Source organism: Bufo gargarizans, chromosome 4 (assembly GCF_014858855.1).
Source record: "Bufo gargarizans isolate SCDJY-AF-19 chromosome 4, ASM1485885v1, whole genome shotgun sequence".
Classification (NCBI taxonomy): domain Eukaryota; kingdom Metazoa; phylum Chordata; class Amphibia; order Anura; family Bufonidae; genus Bufo; species Bufo gargarizans.
Window position 1 is genome coordinate 466,439,620 of NC_058083.1, and position 21,691 is coordinate 466,461,310.

Genomic DNA, 21,691 nt, shown 5'->3' on the forward strand with positions numbered 1-21,691 from the left:
GTCTGAAATAAAAGGGCTGATGGGGGTCTAAAAGAAAATGGCTGATCTAAGGTCTAATGGGAATCTAAAAGAAAAGGGCTGATCTGAGGTCTGATGGGCTCTGAAAAAGAAGGGTTGTTCAGAGGTCTGATGGGGTCTGTAAAAAAAAAAGAAAGAAAGAAAGAGGGTCTGTTCTGTGGTCTGATGTGATGTCCTGATATTTATGTGGGGGTGTTCTGGATAAATGAGAACCTTCACAGACGGTCTGATATGAAGTCTAAAGAAAAATTTTTTTTTTTATCATTTTCCTCTAAAATCTGGGGTGTGTCTTATCATCGGCTGCTTCTTATAAAGTGGAAAAATACGGTATATATTCATATATCAGTATTCGGCAGTGCTGTATCCAGTTCTCTGCTGGAACAGCCTGCCATATCCATTTACTGGAGATGTTAACGCAACCTTACTGCTTTGGACTACAGCTGTAACTTGATTGTTTGAAATCAATCAAAAGTGCTGCAAAAGGGTTGAGTGAGGGAGGTATGAGTGTTGGGCAGAAAGGGATGGCGAGAGATGAGAAGTAGTATAAAAAGGAGGGTGGTATTGACAGAGTAGTTTAAGTAACTGAGTGCACGTGGATAAAGGAGGCACATAACATGGGAACTTGGATAGGATATCTTGTATAAAATGGGTCATATTGCTTGGAGTATGCTATACTGATCTGAACTATTGTAATCCATGCAGTTATTGTATTGTACTGATGGGTCAGACCATATGGTGAGAGATTTTTAATTTGCTCCTGTCTCATGGGGTTATGTTGGGGGACGGAGGGAGGGACTGGGGGGGACAGTGTTCTGTCTGTGTTTAAAATTGAAAATTTTCAATAAAAAATATCTGATTTAAAAAAAAAAAAAAAAGTGCTGCAAAAAACCATCTAGGTGTGTATGTGATCTTCATTTTTGTAAACGTTTCAGATACCTGAAAGTCGGGGAGCAAGTTAAATGATTTAGCAGAAATTCATAAGTAATGTTACATCTTTAATTGTAATCTAAGGGACTCCTAAAATAGCCGATTATTATTATGTTTAGTGGACAGAAAAACATAATATGCTCAAGGGAAATTTACTTTGCAGTAGATATCCCTTTAAAACCACCACAGAAACACAGCCATGCAATTACCAAGGTGGTATTCTGCCGGCAGAGAGTTTTCCCTTTTGTCCTTCAAATAGTAACTTGTTTGCTGCCAGAACCGGATTTTTTATTCCTAAAAGTAAAAAAAAAAATATAACACATTAAAATTAGTGCATGTAAATCGCTAATAGACTGGCTGTACTGAGCTTTCTTTTCTTATTTAGTTACCAAAACGGCTGTTGCCAAAAGTAAAGGTGAACCAATTCAAATGGGGCCTATGAAATAAATTCAATTTTATTAAGGATTAAGGTTCAGCCACGCTTTCATTTCCTGATTATTCTCAGTGACATCATACACATCTCTTCCAGCCTCTATGAACCTGTGCAACAACAAATTTTTTAACAAATATTCACATTGGGAGAAGAGAACGGTTTAATTTTCTGCTCTTTCGTCTGCTTCCAGCTAACTCAAACATGGAACTTGTTCAACAAGAAAGCCCAGGGTGAAATCAAGTTTACACAAAGTGTATAAAACACACAAAAAAGTGTGATGGAGATTACACCTATCTGAAATAAATCACCATCAGATTCATTGTAGGTGGCTCGTCTAGAATGCTTTACAATGTGCTTTTTTGGTCTAGTTTTAGACTAGCATTAAAACCATTCAGAAGGCTGTTCCGGCAAAGCAACAGCCTGCAGGATTTCAGCATTTCCGGTATAGCCGGATACTGCCTTTCCCCACCGGAGTCCATTGACTCTAATGGGATATGGCGGGGATTCAGCCTTTTTTTGGCATTTGCATCGGGATTCGGCAGGACAAAACCACTGCAAGCACCAGTTTTTATTTGTGGTGAATCCAGACACTAATGCCAGAAACAGGACTGGATCTCCACTGGGTCCCATTACAGTCAATTAGGCCTGGCTATGCCAAATACGATGAACCCTAGCAGACCGCTCCTCTGCCAAAACAGCCTGCCGGATGGTTGTAACGCTAGTTTAAAACTAGCCTTATTACAATTTTAACAAATACTATATTCATCGGAGTACGAATACTTATACTTATAACTTCCCAATATACTTTCTCTATTCCTCCAGGTTTCCAAGATCTTTGCTTTATGTCAAAGGTGCGCTGTATCCAATTCTGCGCCCTTTCATTCGTTGTCATATAAGCAGATGTCATACGCATTTGCTGATATGAGAACGAATATGAAAGCACGAGAATGCAGAACCAGGCAAGATGACGTACCTAACGCCTTGTCAATCTAAGGACTAAAGGAAGGGGCAAGGCAGTGAAAGGGGCAGAGTTTGAGTGCAATCATCATTGTACTAAACGACTAATTTTCTAAAAAACAAACTCCCTCTGCAGTGAAGTTTTGGATCAACAAAGTGCCCCATTGTAATCTTGTAAGCAACACGTTTTTGGTTACATAGGGAAGTCGCTGGTGACAAACACCCTTTAAATTCAGAAAGCCTCTTAATTCCAATTACTTTACGAAGATCTGGAACCTTTCACAAAGATGATGCAAATAATTAACATGGACCATACCACTCAAAGATCCCACTGCTCCAAAACTTAAAGACTTTCCATCCATGATACTGGCGTCACATTCGATTTCTCCCAGTAGATTCAAATTTGAACCCATTCCAGCATTTGTGAAAGGGGAGTCCTAAATAGGGGGAAAAATATGAAAGCTGTATCCATGTGTTTTTAGTTACACTGTAAGTCCACAGCTGAGAAAGTGTTCAAGGGAGTGTACACCGAACCCTGGTAGGTGAGGGAGATGAAAAGGGCTAGGAAAGCTGGGTTTCATTTACACAGGCCAGTGGGAGGGACAATTATCAGGAAGAATCGTTCGTAAAGGTGCCAGCGATCACCCGATGAACAAGCAAAGCGCATTTATCGGGTGAAATCATCTCTGGTGTGGTCACCTAAGGGTACTTTCACACTTGCGGCAGAGGATTTCGGCAGGCAGTTCCGTCGCAGATCCAGACGCAAACTGATGGCATTTGACAGACGGATCTGGATGCGGATCCGTCTCTCCAGTGTCATCCGGAAAAACGGATCCGGTATAATATTTTTTTTTTGCATTTTTAAAAAGGTCTGCGCATGCCAATTCCATTTTGCAGGAACACTTAATGCCATATACGGAACTAATACACTTCAATGTAAATTAATGCTGGATCTGGCATTCTGGAAAGTGATCAGTATTTTTGGCCGGAGATAAAATTGCAGCATGATGCAGTATTTTCTCAGTCTCAAAAAAACTTAAAAAGGGACCGAACTGATGCATCCTGAACGAAATGCTCTCCATGCATTAGGATAAAACTGATCAGTTTTTTTCAGGTATTGAGCTACTGTGACAGAACTCAATACCGGAAAACAAAAACGCTAGTGTGAAACTACCCTAAATCATAATTTCTGGGTAGCAATTGCGCCGTCTAAATAGCAATCTGATGCCTAAAAACAATGATTCCCTATGGGGACGAGCAATCGCAGCAGCAATCCCTCATGCCCCTATAGAGGAGGTGATTGCTGTATGTAAATATGGCTTTCACCTCGTGTAATAAGCAGGCAATTATCAGAAATAAATGGTTTATTCCCAATAATTGCCTGCTCCTGTCAGTGTAAAGGGGCTTTTAGTTTCTTTTCTGGGGTGCTGGAAAGGTTGGAAGTGGGCTTGCCATCCACTCTAATTCCAGTGCACATTTTTTTCTTGACCCTCACTCAGCTCAGGTGACATTGCTGCACTGCATCATTACTAAGGTGGAATTGTTTTTTTGAGCCGAAGGTAGAAGTGGATCCTGCAGGACGTTAATGTATTAGTCCTTCCTTTATATTTCTCATTCCCTCCCAAACACTTCTGGCTTTCGCTGGAAAAAAAAACACAAAAAAATGCTGTGTGTGAAACCACAAGTGCAGACTGTGGCCAGAGACACAAGAAAGTCATATAAGCCTGGAGTGGGAAGTTTATTGGGACACTGTGCTTTACTGAATTTTTGTATTGGTAAAGAAATCAATACCCAGATTGTCAGGTAATTATTTTCTGCCTTACTGCATATCTTATACGTGGACAAGGGCCCACACAAGTCAAGTTGGACTAAATAAAGGCCAGTTAGGGCTTTTAGGGTTCAGCTACACAGTGTTTTTTTGGGTGCAATACCTGTTGTGTGCCCAAGAATTGCAGTGAGGCAGGGCAGCCAAAGAAACAAGAGGGTTTGCATCGCAATTCGCACGTTTGCTGCAACCCTAAAACTCAAAAAACTGGTACTGTACTTTCTACACTTTTGATGTCATAGCAACATATCAAAAGCTTAAATAAGTATAGGTCTGAGCCCTGAGATGCCCACCAATCTCCAGAAAAAGGGGAAAAATTTCGTAAAACTTACCAGTAAAATCTCTCTCTCGCTCTTCATTGGGGGACACAGGAACCGTGGGTACAGCTATGTCCTCTAGGAGGCGTTGACACTAGTAAAAGCTGTTAGCTCCTCCCCTGGCAGCTATACGCCCTCCAGCCTGGAGAGAGAGCTTCAGTTTTATGCACAATCAGTAGGAGAAGAATGCCAATCAAAGAAAAAACGTGGAACACCAACCATGCCAAAGGACCAACAGGGTTCTAACCAGCAACTGCCACAACTGTGGTCGAACAACAATACTGAGTTGGTGCCGTGTCCCCCAATGAAGAGCGAGAAAGATTTTACTGGCAAGTTTTACAAAAATCTCATTTTCAAGCCCATATTCATTGGGGGACACAGGAACCGTGGGACGTCTAAAAGCAGTCCACAGGGAGGGAAAAAACCACAGACCCATGGAAGCAAGCGTCCCGGCAGGCATCTAAGAAACTGCCGCCTGCAAGACCATGCGGCCCCAGGCAGCATCCGCCGATGCATAAGTATGGACCTGGTAAAATTTTGTGAATGTGTGTAGGGAGAACCAAGTAGCCACCTTACACAAAACTGTGCAGCCGAAGCGAGATTCCTCCGAGCCCAAGATGCGCCCACCGCTCTGGTGGAGTGAGCCGTGACACCTAAGGGCGGAACACTGCCCCGGGCGCGGTAAGCCTCGGCAATTGCAGCCCGTATCCAACGTGCGATTGCCACCTTGGAGGCCACCAATCCCTTGCGAGGACCCTCCGCAATGACAAAAGGAGTCCGTACGGCGGAAGGGACCGGAGGCTGCTAAATAGACCTTCAGAGCTCTGACAACATCCAAATGGTGTAATTACTTTTCCTTAGGGTGTGAAGGAGAGGGAAACAGTGAGGGAAGGACAATTTCCTCGTTGATATGGAAGTCAATGAGCACCTTCGGAAGAAAAGAAGGAACGGCCCGGAGAACAGCTTTATCCTTATGAATAACCAGGAAGGGTTCTCTGCAAGAAAACACCGCCAACACAGACATCCACCTGATGGAAGTGATAGCTACAAGGAAAACTACCTTCCATGACAGGAGTCTCCCGCAAGGGCTCAAAAGGGGAAGCCTGGAGCGCTGAGAGGACTAAATTCAGATCCCAAGGCGGCAAAGGAGGACGGTACGGAGAAATCATATGTTCCAGTCCCTGAATAAAGGTCCTTACAGACCCCAGGGGTGCCAGAGGGAGCTGGAAAACAATGGAAAGCGCCGACACCTGACCCTTCAAAGAACTAAGGGCCAGACCAAGGTCCAACCCCGATTGAAGAAAGGACAGGACCGTGGGGAGAGAAATACCAAGTGGAGGAATGTTTCGGCTTTCACAGAAACCCAGGAAGGACCTCCAGGTCCTGTAATAGATCCTGGACGATGCAGGCTTCCTGGCCTGAATAATAGTGTGGATGACATCCGCCGAAAAACCTCTTCGCAATAGAATGGCGGTTTCAATGGCCACGCCGTCAAACGAAGAGACCTTAAATGCTGATGGAAGACTGGTCCCTGCGAAAGAAGGTTGTCTCTGAGTGGTAGTGACCAAGGGCTTCCGATTGAGGCCATCAAGTCCACGTCAGACAGATTGCCTCGAATACCTCCGGGTGGAGGGACCACTCGCCCGGATCTATTGTCGTCCTGCTGAGGAAGTCCGCAGTCCAGTTCTCCAAATCCGGGATGTAGATTGCTGAAATTTCCGGTACGTGGGCCTCCGCCCACCGTAAGATCTTGGCAGATTCCTGCATCATGTTGAAACTGCGTGTTCCCCCTGGTGGATGATGTACGCCACCGCCGTGGCATTGTCCGACTGGACTCTGACCGGGCGACCCTTCAGGAGGTGGGTCCAGTGTTGAGGGGATAAAAGAATTGCCCTGAGTTCCAGGACATTGATCGGAAGCTTGGACTCCGACCGAGACCATGTGCCTTGGACTGTCCTGGGAGGACCTTCCCAGAACTGGAACAGACAGCCAGCAACAAAGGGATGACCTCACTTGAGGAGAGAAGCGGATAGGATAGTCTAGACTCTCTGACGATTTGTTCCAAGAGGACAGAATAGCTCTCTGGAACGTGCGAGTGTGGAACTGGGCAAAGGTTATCGCCTCGAAACAGGCCACCATCTCCCCTAACGTCCTCATGCAGAGGCGACAAACTGGTAATGATAGTCTCCAATTGCAAACCTCAGGAAGCGCTGACGACTCTGCGCGATGGGGACGTGGAGGTATGCATCCTGGATATCCACGGCCGAAAGGAATTCCCCCACGTTCCAGAGAAGCAATTACGGAATGAAGGGACTCCATCCGAAACCGCTGGAGACAGAGGAACCGGTTCAGTAGTTTGAGGTCCAGGATTGAGCCATCCTTTTTGGGGACCACAAAAAGGTTTGAGTAGAACCCCTTGAACCTCTCTGCCGGGGGAACAGGAGAGATGACTCCTCGGTCCAGGAGGGACTGAATGGCCTGGGAGAAGGTGGCCGCCCGCTCGGGGTCCCGTGGAGGACGGGATGGAAAAAACCTGACTGGGGGGGAGGGCCCGAAAACTCGATCGCGTATCCTGAGGATACAATCTAGAGTGACCAAGCGTCGGAGACGTGGGCCCGCCAGATGTCCTGGAAGAGGAGAAGGTCGAGCGGCCCGAGTCTACCACGTGAGGAACCTGACCTAGTGTGAGAGGCATGCTTCGCTCTAGTTGTGGGAGATGGGCGTCCAGCCGTGTACCAAAGAGAGGGGGCGCCGGCGAAGGGAAGCCCGGTTAGAGAACGCTTAGAAGTCGCGTCCGCAGCCCACACCTTCAGCCAGAGCTCGCGGCGTAAGGTGACTGCAAGAGCTGAAGAGCATGCAATGAGGGCGCTTGTGTCCAAGGACGCTTCACAGAGGAACTTCCCCGCCTGGGTTATCAGCTGTGCCAAGGATCAAAGATCCTGAGCAGGGACCTCCGATACTAAGTCCTGGTCAAGGCTGGCTGCCCCACTCAGAGATTGCCTTTGCCACCCACGCGGAGGCGAACACGGGCCTAAGGGCTGACCCTGAAGCAGCAAAGAGGGACTTCGTCAAGGATTCCATCCGACGGTCTTCAGAGGTCTCAAGGGAGGATCCATCGGCCACAGGAATAGCCGTATTTTTGGCAAGACGTGCCACTGGTGGGTCGACCTTAGAAGGGGATGCCCACGTGGACACACAATCAGTTAGGAAAAGGATATAGAACATCCAGCTTTTTTGTGGTGGAAAAACACGTCTGGGTGATCCCAAGCCTTAGAAACCACCGCCGAAAAATCCTTATGGCGAGGAAACACCTTCGAGGCCTGTTTTGGATGGAAAAAGGATACCCCCTGTTGGTCAGTGGGGGGGATCATCCTGCACCTGGAAGGTGTCACAGATGGCAGCAATGAGGCCATCTACAATGGAGGCCAACTTGGAAGGCTGCTCCGTATCCATGTCCAAATCAGAATTCTCTACCTCTCCTTCGGATGGCACGTCCCCAGGAGAAGAAAAACCTGAGTGAGATCGTACACGGGGTGGAGAGGGAGATGCATCAGAGGAAGAAACGTTGTCTACTCTGGGATGCTTTTGTGATTGCCGTGCGCTGACGGATCCACTAGAGGGATGCTGTCAAGGTGGGAGGGGCCAGTACAGGCTGAAGGGGGGCCCTCTGCCTGGGCGCCTGACAAGCAGCGCAGACAGAATCTGCTTGCCCACAAGGGAATTTTGCCTGACATATGGAGGCATAATGGACAGCTATGGGCAGCTTAGGATGAGCACCCGTGGGGTCAGACATGATGGAAATCCAGGAAAGGACACACCTGAGGCTGGAAGGGGGACAGGGACCTGCAGAGAGGAGACAACAGTTCCTACCACAGCCAGGAGCGAAGCCCCGCCACCTCAGGTCCCGCAATCTCCCGTTCAGCCTCTCTGCGACGGTGCGCGCGCCGAACTGTAACCCCCACAGCGTGCTTATATGGCTGCATCGATGTGTGACGGCACTCCGCCCACAGGCTGCCCTGTGGAGCGCCGTCCGTCCTGTAAGCGGGAGCTCGTGCTGCTTTCTCATGAAGTCTGCAGTCATGCCTGGACTGAGCACCCGGTAGCCCCGCCCCCTCCCAGCCCAAATCTCTGCTACCTTATAGTGGCAATGTCTATCGCGTTAAACCCCCCGCCGGTCGAGTCACACAGGAGACCAGAGAGTGGCTCTTTTCGGGGGGGGTTGAAGGCCGGGAGCAGGCATCACTTATCTGTCCTGCCGCCATCTTATCTCCACCCTTCCTCTTCTCCAGCAGGGTCACCCCTTCAGCTACTGGCACCGTAGGGAGAGGGATTTGGATGGGTGACCCTTCTGCTAGAGGGATGCAGGGGAGCGAGGCTGCCCTGGTCCACCTTCTCTTCTTGTGGGGGAGGAGGAAGCATGGCGGGCCAACGCTGGCGTGCTCCCCCGGGAGAACAGGGAGGCTAGGCGACCAATGTTGACCACCTGAAAAAGAAGGAAAAACTAAAATAAAAAATCTTCAGGAGGTCTTGCCCCCTACTGACACTAGAAAAAACTGAAGCTCTCTCTCCAGGCTGGAGGGGGTATAGCTGCCATGGGAGGAGCTAACAGCTTTTTAGGGGTGCACCGAAATGAAAATTCTGGTCCGAAACTGAAAATTCAGGATACCCCTTGACCGAAACCGAAACTGCCTTTTTGCCCAAATACTTTTAAAAGACCCCCCACCCCATAACAGTGCCATCCACAGACACCCCCCACCTCATAACAGTGCCATCCACAGACCCCCACCCACCCCATAACAGTGCCATCCACAGACCCCCCCACCTCATAACAGTGCCATCCACAGACCCCCACCCACCCCATAACAGTGCCATCCACAGACCCCCACCCCATAACAGTGCCATCCACAGCCCTCCCCAATTGTACAATTAATAGAAAATAGCGGGGAGGGACTGGGAGGAGGAGCTGGGGGCCGGTGCGTTCACTGTGCTCCGGCCCCCAGCTCCAGTAGTTATAAAATGTTGTACAATTAATAAGCATTCTATTCATGAGGCCCCCTCTGCAGTATTACATTCAATACAGCCACATCCTACTCACAGGGCTGTCATCTTAAGGCTGGCCGGCCGGGCAGAGGAGCGGCAGCGTCACAACTGACGTCATGTGCCCGGCCTACTTTCTGAATGAAGGAGGCGGCGCAGGCATGTGACGTCAGTCGTGACGCTGCCGCTCGTCTGCCCGGCCGGCCAGCACAGCCCTGTGAGTAGGATGTGGCTGTATTGAATGTAATACTGCAGAGGGGGGGCCTCATGAATAGAATCCGTATTAATTGCACACTTTTTATAACTACTGGAGCTGGGGGGCCGGAGCACAGTGAACGCACCGGCCCCCAGCTTCTCCTCCCAGTCCCTCCCCGCTATTTCGGGCCGATATGTAAAAATATCGGCAGAAACAGATTAGGTGCATTTTCGGCCGCCGAAATTTCGGTGCACCCCTACAGCTTTTACTAGTGTCAACACCTCCTAGAGGACATAGCTATACCCACGGTTCCTGTGTCCCCCAATAATTATGGGCAAGAAAAGCGTGTTCTCTCCCGTCTCTGCCGGACAGGAAGCAAGATGGACTCAACAGAAAGTCTATGAACCAGTCTTGTTCCCATTTTTTTCAGCCAGAAAAGAGAGTGCTCTAAGTGCTTCTCTCCCCTTGTTCTAGAGATCACAATCTAAACGTTTGTTATGTCCCTATGACCTATCAAAAGTTTACTGAAATTATAGTTCCATTTTAAACCTGTGAATTATCATTGCCAACAATACCCCCCAAAAACAAACCCCAACAACTGGTGGAGGATATGGGCATATTCCTAGCTGCAACTGTATGACAAAAAAATGCTGCAAAAGACTAAGGAAACCCAGCTTTCCTGTACTTTTTCATGTGATGTACTCCAGCACTTTCTTAGCTGCGGAAAAATAACTTGAGAAACAAATTAACAACAATTGCTCTGACAACCTCGGGCCACAGCAATGTTTCTATAGAGCCCTGCCTGTGGCAAGGATCAATAGGAAAATAGTGAATCTCCCATTGACTGCAATGGTAATTCATTGCAGTCTATGGGAAAAGCATTCAGTTGATTTCATGTTCCTAGGAGGACTTAAAGTGAAAAGAGTAAAACACAAAAAATATTTGTTGCTTGATCTCCCAAAAAAATTAATTAAAACGAAATGCATAGAACTGTGGGAGAATAGCATTTTTCTTCTAATTTCACCCCATTATGGAATATCCCAACTGTCTTGTGATAGAACAACTATGTCAATAAATATGTATGTTCCTAAAATCATTAGTCCTGTTGTAAACCTTGTTGTAAAGCTTTTCATATTTTTTGGGTGGAACAGCTGGATAGTACATAGTCATATGTACTATACGGTTAATAGTCGCATGTACAGTACGCTACATAGTCGCATCTACTGTTCATAACCGCATGTACTGTACGTTAACAAGTATTGTACTATATATTAAATATAGTATTATATAGTATGTAATCACACATACCTCCAACTCCACCAGAGCTGCAGTAACTGCATCTGTGGCAAGATCACCAGCTTGCAGCTTTTCAATTGCCTGTACATGAAGAGCAAATGTTACATATGAGTATGACAAAAAAGAAAATGCAATTTGTCAACATATACAGTATGGTGAATTATGGGAGTATCCATTCGATGCATGTAGCAGATCGACAGGGGTTTCTATTTTACAAGTAAAATGAATTTGTTTAACTTGCGAAAGGCAGTAGAAAATGGACATCCTTAAAGGGGCTCTCCGGGCTTTTAATATCGATGACCTATTAGATCGGCAGGGGTCCGACACCCGGCATCCCTGCCGATCAGCTTTATAAAAGGAAGGAGAGCACAGTGCACGCATGCTACGTCTATGGCGAGCAGGAAGAGAGAAGGGAGACGGCACATACACTGCGCATGCATTCCCTTCATACACCTGATCGGCGGGGATGCCGGGTGTCGGACCCAAGTATAGGTCATTAATAGTAAAAGCCCAAAAGCAATCCCCTGCAAAATCATCCTTCAAAAAAACTGATCTGAAGCCAAGAATAAGGCATTTCCGGCCTAACAAACTGTAGCACAAAATATAACAGGCTCATGCATAGAGCTATATTATAAGCACCTAATGTATCACTCTCTGCCTCTAGTTTCACTTGTAGAATTAGAAAACAAACCCAAATGTACTAATGCTCGACAAGTGAGTAGGGCTTAGCGGAAAGGGGCAGAGCTTTGTTGAAAAGGGGGCGGATCCTATGATGCCCAATTTTGCACCAAAATTGTCCTGAATTCTGGTGTTAAATCTGTTGCAAAGTAAGCCAACCAATCACTTGTATAGAGTCAGACAAAAATGTCTATCTCTGCACCAAATTTTTCTTCCAGCCTGAGCCCCTTTGATAAATCTGGTGTAGGACTAGACAGCCGGGTCTAGGTTACGCCATTTTTAGGATTCATAGTTTCCTCTTATTTGCCAGAAGAACAGCGCTACAAGAATTGTTTCTGCAGTTTTAACTCCGGCCACGAGCCTCATAATAGACTGACTCTTCCAGTTCTGTAAAGAACACTTCTCAGCAGTCATCTTATTATTGCAGGCAGGATTACAATGACAGGTAACACATTTGTTATAAAGATGTAGGCAGACAACAGGATGACACCCAGTGCCATCTAAAGGTAGCATGTTACACAGCAGGCTAAGCAGATTCATATATATAGTTTTGTAGGACGAGATTTATCCTAGCTTGCATTCTATTCATTGAATCCAGGCTTAGAGGCCAAGAACCGTGATGACTATTTCACTGCCTGGCCCTGTCAATCAAAGTGGAGAGGATGCAGCACCTTCAGAGAGAGCTAAGCCTCTAGGTGTAATGGCAACGCCCCCATTGCTCCTAGAGGCTTATTGGCATATAATAATTGTATTTTTTTTTCAGCAATGCGGGCATATATGAAAATGGGGCCAACACAGATGCCTTTAGCTGCCAAATGCACATTCAGCAGGTACAAATCTGCTGACAGATGCCCTTTTAATAAATCATCTCCAGGCACAAAGTGGCTGGCCCCATAATGATATACAGAAAATCTAATGAAAAGAAAAACTACAACCTGAAAATAAAAAACAGATTAAGAGGCTGTTGGCATCAGTGTAAAACCATGTCTGGGGTGGAATTTTCCTTTAGCAGCCTACCCAGAATATCTATAGGGATCAAACAGTCACAAAAAGCATAAACTCGTTTTTCCGGAATAAAAATATCACATTTGGGAAACATTTGGACGAGCCGAGTTTGCATGCATGACGAGAGTAATGCACGTCTGGCATGTTAACGTCTGTATTTTGAGAGCCGTGATTCATCTCTCAGTTATCGCAAAATTGGTAAGGATGTGGGTTTAGCGTGCCACTGCGCGAAGGTCAAGCTCCTCACACATTTGTAGAGCAGGAACAGGAAATATTGCCTTAACAAAAAAGGACGGTCAGTCTGGTAAAAAGCCATTACTCATTACAAAATCCTTCCCCAGATCCATATAAATATTCTCCAGAACGTCTCCGGTGCCATATCTGTCTCCTCGTTTGCCAAGCTTACATTTTAGCTGGCTTCTCAAACAAGGGAGAAAGTCAGACACTGCCCCGCTCAGACACACGCCAGCAGTAATCATCTCCCCTAAAATTACATTTTTTTTGACCATGTGCTTTAGGTATTCAGCTCAAGTCAAAGGATGCATTTTTGTCCTGAGCCAAGTACGGATCTAATGAAAATACAAGTTATGTAATAAAGATGCTGCTGTCAGAGGAGGAATCCAGCAGAAAGTGGCCCCGGCCGATGAAGGGAAAGGCTGGTTCCTCTCCGAGGTGGAAGCACATACCTTTCTGGTGTGTAACACATTGGCATGTGCGTGCAATCCGAATTACAAAAGAGTAAGTGAATTACATACACATATGGAAAAAAGAATGCGTTCTTCTACACATGACAACCTTATTTCCTCTGCTGCCACGTGAAAAGGCCAAAAGACAGGGCAAACTAATGTAACAATTGCATGTAGGTAAAAACAGAAACTATAGGGAAAAAAATGAACAATTGCCACAAACAAGAACCGTGTGGACCACCTAGGCTGATATCCTCCAGTTTCTTAGAAACTCTTTAAGAGAACGTTCATTTTGGGCAACCAGTTCCCACAGTGACCCTTTAGGAAGCATGCAGGGAATATGAAATTAGTAAATCTCCCCATGCACCTCCACTGCACCTGACAAGAGGGCTTTGTTCACATTGAGTGCCCATGAATTCATCCAGTTCTTAGCAGCTTCAACAGAAGGTACTACTGATAAGATCAGTATGGGATGGAGGACTTGAGTGTGTACAATGGACAAGACGGACATAGAGGAGCTGGAGAAGGTTCAAAGGAGGGCAACTCAAGTAATAACTGGTGTAGTAGCCCAGAGGGGAGAATCGTAGATGGTCGGTACGTCTCACTGAGAATGTATGCCTCAGTGATATAATGCCCGGAAATAAGTATACCAGTAACATTAGGTTGCTGGGAGGTTGACATTAAAGTGGATTTGGGTCCTGGTTTTAGGAGTGACCAGAGAGATTGGGTGGGACAGGTCACTCCAGTACTCCATCCAGGGTTTTCCTACAGTGTGGTTAAAAAGGCTATGGGAATCTCAGCTGGGGAGATCAAGTGTGCACAGGCTAACTGAAAGCTGAACAAGCTAAGAGGGAGGAATTGGTCTCTGAAAGACCCCAGAGAGTGGCGAGATCATATTGTTTTGTTACCCGATTTGGACTGAACACAAAATGTGGGACTTTATGTTATGCATTATGTGTGGGCTGAAGAAAGCTTAAAGCTAAAGTGTGGACATGTTTACTTTTGTTTGCTGAAATAAACACTGCCTGTGGTGAAGACTAAACTGACACGTGTGTATGTGTGCACAGTGACGGAATAGGTGGACTACAGGACCCAGAAAGATTATCAAAATTAGGCTTATTAAGTTAGAAAAAAGATGACTAAGGGGAGATCTAATAACTACATATAAATATATCAGGGGTCAGTACAGAGATCTCTCCCATCATCTATCTATACCCAGGACTGAGACGTGATGAGGGGACTTCTAAAGCATGGGTCAGCAACCTTCGGCACTCAGCTCTTATGAAACCTCAACCCCCCACCATGCACACTTCCTGGGCTGCTCTTCTAAGGGCTCTTTCACACCTGCGTTATAGTCTTCCGGCATAGAGTTCCGTCGTCGGGGCTCTATGCCGGAAGAATACGGATCAGGATTATACTAATGCATTCTGAATGGACAGTCCGTCCTTCAGGATGCATCAGGATGTCTTCCGTTCCGGAACGGAAAGTTTTTTGGCCGCAGCAAATAGCGCAGCATGCTGCGCTTTTTGCTCCGGCCAAAAATCCGGAACACTTGCCGCAAGGCCGGATCCGGAATGAATGCCTATTGAAAGGCATTGATCCGGATCCGGCCTTAAGCTAAACGTCGTTTCGGCGCATTGCCGGATGCGACGTTTAGCTTTTTCTCAATGGTTACCATGGCTGCCGGGACGCTAAAGTCCTGGCAGCCATGGTAAACTGTAGTGGGGAGCGGGGAGCAGCATACTTACCATCCGTGCGGCTCCCGGGGCGCTCCAGAGTGACGTCAGGGCGCCCCAGGCGCATGGATGACGTGATCGCATGGATCACATGATCCATGCGCATGGGGCGCTCTGACGTCATTCTGGAGCGCCCCGGGAGACGCACGGATGGTAAGTATACCGCTCCCCACTACTACTATGGCAACCAGGACTTTAATAGCGTCCTGGGTGCCATAGTAACACTGAAAGCATTTTGAAGACGGATCCGTCTTCAAATGCTTTCAGTACACTTGCGTTTTTCCGGATCCGGCGTGTAATTGCGGCAAGTGGAGTACACGCCGGATCCGGACAACGCAAGTGTGAAAGAGGCCTAACTCCCACAGAAGTCAACAGAGCTTTCTGGGAATTGTAGTTTCAGAAGAGCTGGAGTGCCAGAGGTTGCCGAGTTGCTGATCCCTGGTCTAGAGAAAATATTTTTTTTTTTGTTTTAGAAAAAATGTATAAACTGATTCTTTACATTAAGAGCAGTGAGTGAGACTATTGTGCTCTCTGCCTGAGGATGGGGGTGGCGAGTTCACTAAAAGAGTTCAAGAGGGGCTTAGATGTATTTCTGGAGTGTAATAATCCGGGCAGTTACTCTGGTATCATTGCCGGCTGGAGTCGGCAAGGAATAATTTTTTACCCGCAAAGGCCCATTCACATGGCCGTGCGGACCCATTCATTCATTTCAATTTGGCCACAAAAGATGCGGACCGCACACCGTGTGCTGTCCACATCTGTAGTATCATTCCGCGGCCCCGAAAAAAAAAAATATATATATATATAAATAGAACATGTCCTATTCTTTTCTGCAATTGTGGACAAGAACAGGCATTTTCTATGATAGTGTCGGCCATGAGCAGTCCGCAAATTGCGGAACGCATGCGGGCCAGCATCCGTGTTTTGTGGATCCACAAAACACTACGGTCATCTGAATGAGCCCTAAGAGGAAGAAAGACCGTAATTAGACCGGTAATTCTGTTTCCTTGAATCCACCTTGACTGCTACGGATGAGATTAACCCCTTGACCTCTGTAGCAGCAGGAATACACAGAGAGAGAGTTTAAAAGCCCCCACCCACTCTCACCCTTCAGTGTTTACCAATTACCAAAGTGGGTGTTATCAAGCGTATTTACTAAATATATACAGTGGATATAAAAAGTCTACAGACCCCTGTTAAAATGTCAGGTTTCCGTGCTGTTAAAAAAAAATGAGACAAAGATAAATCATTTCAGAACTTTTTCCACCTTTAATGTGACCTATAAAGTCTACCACTCAATTGAAAAACAAACTGAAATCTTTTAGGTGGAGGGAGGAGAACAAAAAAAAAAAAAAAATTATGTGGTTGCATAAGTGTGCACACCCTCTTATAACTGGGGATGTAGCTGTGTTCAGAATTAAGCAATCACATTCAAAATCATGTTAAATAGGAGTCTGCATACACCTGCCATCATTTTAAGTGCCTCTGATTAACCCCAAATAAAGTTCAGCTGCTCTAGTTGGTCTTTCCTGAAATTTTCTTAGTCGCATTCTACAGCAAAAGCCATGATCTACAGAGAGCTTCCAAAGCATCAGAGGGATCTCATTGTTAAAAGGTATCAGTCAGGAGAAGGGTACAAAAGAATTTGCAAGGCATTAGATATACCATGGAACACAGTGAAGACAGTCATCATCAAGTGGAGAAAATATGGCAGTGACATTACCAAGAACTAGACGTCCCTCCAAAATTGATGAAAAGACGAGAGGAAAACTGGTCTGGGATGCTACCAAGAGGCCTACAGCAATTTTAAAGGAGCTGCAGGAATATCTGGCAAGTACTGGATGTGTGGTACATGTGACAACAATCTCCTGTATTCTTCATATGTCTTTTCTTACGAAGAAAAACATCCAAGCCAGGCTACATTTTGCAAACACACATCTGAAGTCTCCCAAAAGCATGTGGGAAAAGGAGTTATGGTCTGATGAAACCAAGGTTGAACTTTTTGGCCATAATTCCAAAAGATGGAACCCTGGTTGTCCTCCTCCCATTCGGTGGACTTTCGATATAGTATGACGTTATAGCTCCATAAGTGCCTTACACAATCACATACAGATGTTCGAAGTTAAGAGTCACTTAGCTTCTTTACTGCTTTATTGCCCTATTGCACTGCCATTTATATTATCATTGTCTGATCTCCTATTGTTATTGTTGTCATGATTTTATGACTTTGCTTGTACTGTATGAAATCTGTACGTTTTCTATATAATGACTTCCATTAATGATTCCTTTTTCTCTTAAATAAATCTTTGAAACATAATTCCAAAAGATATGTTTGGCGTAAAAACAACACTGCACACTTTGGGGCCGTTTTTCTTCAGCTGGAACTGGGGCCTTAGTTAAGCTAGAGGGAATTATGAACCGTTCCAAATACCAGTCAATATTGGCACAAAACCTTCAGGCTTCTGCTAGAAAGCTGAAAATGAAGAGGAACTTCATCTTTCAGCATGACAATGACACAAAGCATAAATCCAAATCAACAAATCTTCACCAGAAGAAGATTAAAGTTTTGGAATGGCCCAGCCAGAGCCCAGGCCTGAATCCTATTGAAAATCTGTGGGGTGATCTGAAGAGGGCTTATTTTATTTTTATATTTTTTCTTCCATCTACCTAAAAGATTTCATTTTGTTTTTCAACTGAGTTGTACAGTTTATAGATCACATTATGTCACAGTCATATTGGTGTTTGACCGTGATGTGGTTGCCGTGCAGACTCGTTGCTTGTGGCAACGTGTAGTTTGTGGTTTGCACGTGCACTTTCCCTTTTAGTTGTGTCTCCCTGCTGTGTGGTGTGCGTGGGGTTAATATCCTGACTTGGTTAGATCAGGTTGTGGTCTCTTCTAGCTATTTAGCATTTGCTTGGAGTTTAAAATGTGCTCTAGCCTTGCTGTGGGCTGGAAGATATGCTCCATTCTGTGGCTATTCCATCTGCCCAGTCTTTGAGGGCCACCTTGTTGTACAGCGAGGTCCTTGCCTATGTCTACCCTTCCCCATTGTTGTTATGTGTGGTGCTGCACTTATGGGTTTATGTTTGTCTAGTTGTTTGTTCCATGTGTGGTTTGTCTATGGTGTGGTTGATCCCGCATGGTTGTTAGACATGTCCTGTTGTACCTCCTGAAGGGGGTCCCTTTATATTTCCCCCCAAACTGTATTAAAAGAGTCTTTCCTTGAAAACTTCTGTGGTACTGAATAATGGTTTCCCTTACATCTAGGGGATAAAAAAAATTATTTCGGGTCACTAAGGATGGTGAAATAATTTCCTGGTTTTTATGGAAATTTGAAACAACCTTAGGGAGGAAGCCCGGGTCTATTTTTAATACAATCCTGTTAGGGAAGATGGAAAGATAAGGTTATCTACATGAAAGAGCCTGAATCTCTCCTAGGCGCCTAGCAGAAGTTATTGCTATTAAGAAGGCAGTCTTAAAAGAAAGGTGTTTTATGGAGGTGTCTGCCATTGGAGCAAATGGTGATTATGTAAAACCATTAAGGACTAAGTTTATGTCCCATTGAGGAATCTTAAGTTTTAATGACAGTCTAAGTCTGGACACGGCTCTTATAAACCTTCTAACCCATCTATGATTGGCTAGATAGGTATCGTAGAACGCCCCTAGGGCTGATATCTGTACTTTCAAAGTGCTTGGCCTAAGTCTAGGCCCCTTTGAAGAAATTCTAAGACATTTTGTATGCAGGGAGAGGATATATCTTTTTCCAGATCTTAATAAATAAATGGCGTCAGTAACCTTCTTTCTGCTTGCTTTTAATGTATTGATAACTTTATCTGAGAGGCCTTTACATCTTAAGATCTCGCTTTCAGGATCCAGGCTGATAGTTTGAAGAGACCTGGATTTTGATGTAGAATTGGCCCCTGTGAAATAATGTCCTCCTGGAAAGGTATCAGCCAGGGATCTTCCAAAGCTAACTTCTTTAAGATGGAGAACCAGCTTCTCTTGTGCCAATAGGGGGTCATCAATATTACTTTCACTGGGTCTGTAAAAATCTTCTGCAAAACCCAGGGAATTAACACCCAAGGAGGGAACGCATATGCCAGGTTCCAAGTCCATTTTATTGAGAAGGCATCTACCGCCCATGGCTTTTCCCTGGTATCTAGGGAACAGAAGCGCTTGACCTTTGTGTTTCTTTTTAAAGCAAATAGGTCTATTTGTGGTTGGCCCATCTGGTTGATATCCTTTGAAATATCTCCGGATTCAAGGACCATTCTACTGGGTCCAGAGTCTTTCTGCTTAGAAAATCTGCCTCCGAATTTTCTGATTCTTTCAGATGAATAGCTGTATTAGATAGCACATTTTCTTCTGCCCAGGAGAATATTTCTCTTGCTAGGGATTTCAACTTTTGGGACCTTGTGCCCCCTTGATGTTTTAGATTAGCGACCGCTGTCGTGTTGTCCGAGAATATCTTTAGATGCTTTTTGTTTACTAGGCTCTGATTTAGTTTTAGAGTTTCCCAGACCACTCTTAATTCTTTTTAGTTTGATGATTCATTCTTTTTTTCTTTTGGCCACTTTCCTTGCCAATTTGAGGAGGCTACTTTTGCTCCCCATCCTATCGCGCTTGCATCTGTCACTATCCGTATTTCTGGTTCTTTCAGCCAGATTACTCCCCTGGATAGATTTATTTCTGGCTTCCACCAATTTAAATCTGATTTTATTAGGTGTGGAATTATTATTTCCTTGTCTAAGGATGACTGTTCTTTGTTCCAACTGCCTAATATCCAGGTTTGCATAGATCTGGTGTGAGCTTGGCACCATGCAACTGCTGTTATGCAAGAGGTCATGAGGCCTAGAATGCCCATGGCGTTCCTGATCGAGCAGCGGTCCTGGGCTTAGAATTTTTCTATTTTTTCCTTGATGTTTCTTATTATTTTCCTGAGGCAGCAATGATGTTTGTGAGACAGAGTCTAACATTACTCCTAAAAATCTTCTGTTGGGTGACGGGACTAGGTAAGACTTTTTTGTATTTATCAGCCAATCCAAATCCGACATTTTTTGCTGAAAATAATGCGTTTGTGTGTCTGCCTTTGCCCCCGAATTTCCTACTAGGGGAAAGTCGTCTAGGTAAGGGAAGATTACTAGACCTTCCTGTCTGAGGGAAGACAACATTTCACTACCAGTTTCGTGAAGACCATTGGTGCCGAGGAAATCCCGAATGGAAGGGCGCAGAACTGAAAATGGTGCAATATATGCCCCGGGCTCTCTAGTGCAAACCGAAGATGTTTTTGTGAGCTCTGATGGATAAGTATATGGTAGTAGGCATCTTTGAGATCCCATGCTTTTTTATTAGGGGAACAATGGACGCGAACGCGATTAATTCCATTTTGAACTTCCTGTATGTTATAGACTTGTTTAGATCTCTTAGGTTTATGATGGTTCGAAATGAGCCATCTCGTTTTTGTACAAGGAAAAGCCTTGAGTAAAAGCCTTGTCCTTTTTCTGACTCTGGAACCTCTTTCACTACTCCCGATTTATTTAAATCCTGTATTCCTTGCCATATCCTTGACAGAGTGGTGGGACTGTGGGAAGTTATTTGAAATTTTCTTCGGGGGTTGAAGCAAACTCTATTTTGTATCCATCTTTGACAATATCTATTGCCCAAGGGTTTGATGTGACAGAATCCCATGGGTCAAAAAACATTTTCAACCTCACCCCTACTCTCGCGTCATTGTTTTTCATTTTGTTTGTTTTGGGGGTTGAGGAGGAAACCTCTACCTTTGCCCCACTTCTGATAACTCCAATGCCCAGTTTTTCCTTTTCTCCTGTATGGCCTGGATTGTTGACTGTAGGATCTTATCTAGTACAGGCCCAAACACATTCTCCTGATCTTTTTAGCACGAGGTGTGGTTTAAAGGGGAGTAAGGGAGGCCAGTGAGGATCTAATTTCATCCTGAATCATGGATTTTACTTCCATCAGGATAGACGGTTGCTCTTCTTTTAGAAGGTCACCAATGCAAGACTTGCATAGGTTTCTTTTTATATCCCTCAGGTAATTTTTTTGAACAAGTGACACACTTATTATATTTTGGATTCAGCATTGCAGTATTTTTAATGCCGGATCCAGTACTAATAAATTTCAATGCAAATTAATGCCGGCAACTGATTCAGAATTTTAGACAAAGATAATACCGTACAAAACGCAGTTCAGTGACATCCTGAACGGATTTCTCTCCATTCAGAATGCATGGGGCTAAAACTGATCAGTTCTTTTCCGGTATTGAGCCCCTATGACTGAACTCAGTGCCGGAAAATAAAAATGCTAGTGTGAAAGTACCCTTACAAACAATGGGGGAAATTCATCAAAACTGGTGTAAAGTATAACTGGCTTAGTTGCCCATAGCAACCAATCAGATTCCACCATTCATTTTTGAGAGCACTTTTGGAAAATGAAAGGTGGAATCTGATTGGTTGCTATGGGCAACTAAGCCCGTTCCCCTTTACACCATGCTACTAATCATATGAAGACCCAGGAAATACACATGAGAATCCCAATGTGGTTATATTGTTTGCCTCCCAA

The 21,691-nt window shown here is 45.1% G+C and overlaps 1 protein-coding gene across 1 annotated transcript in view; it reads right to left on the reverse strand.

Annotated features, from left to right (window-relative positions):
- Positions 1–21,691, reverse strand: part of TASP1 (taspase 1) — a 170,409-nt gene that overhangs the window by 124,186 nt on the left and 24,532 nt on the right. Inside the window, exons 5-7 of the mRNA XM_044289495.1 lie at positions 11,019–11,087; positions 2,652–2,772; positions 1,155–1,239 (exon numbers count right to left, since the gene is read on the reverse strand). Coding sequence (XP_044145430.1) covers positions 1,155–1,239; positions 2,652–2,772; positions 11,019–11,087 — 275 coding nt within the window. The remainder of the gene's footprint in view (positions 1–1,154; positions 1,240–2,651; positions 2,773–11,018; positions 11,088–21,691) is intronic.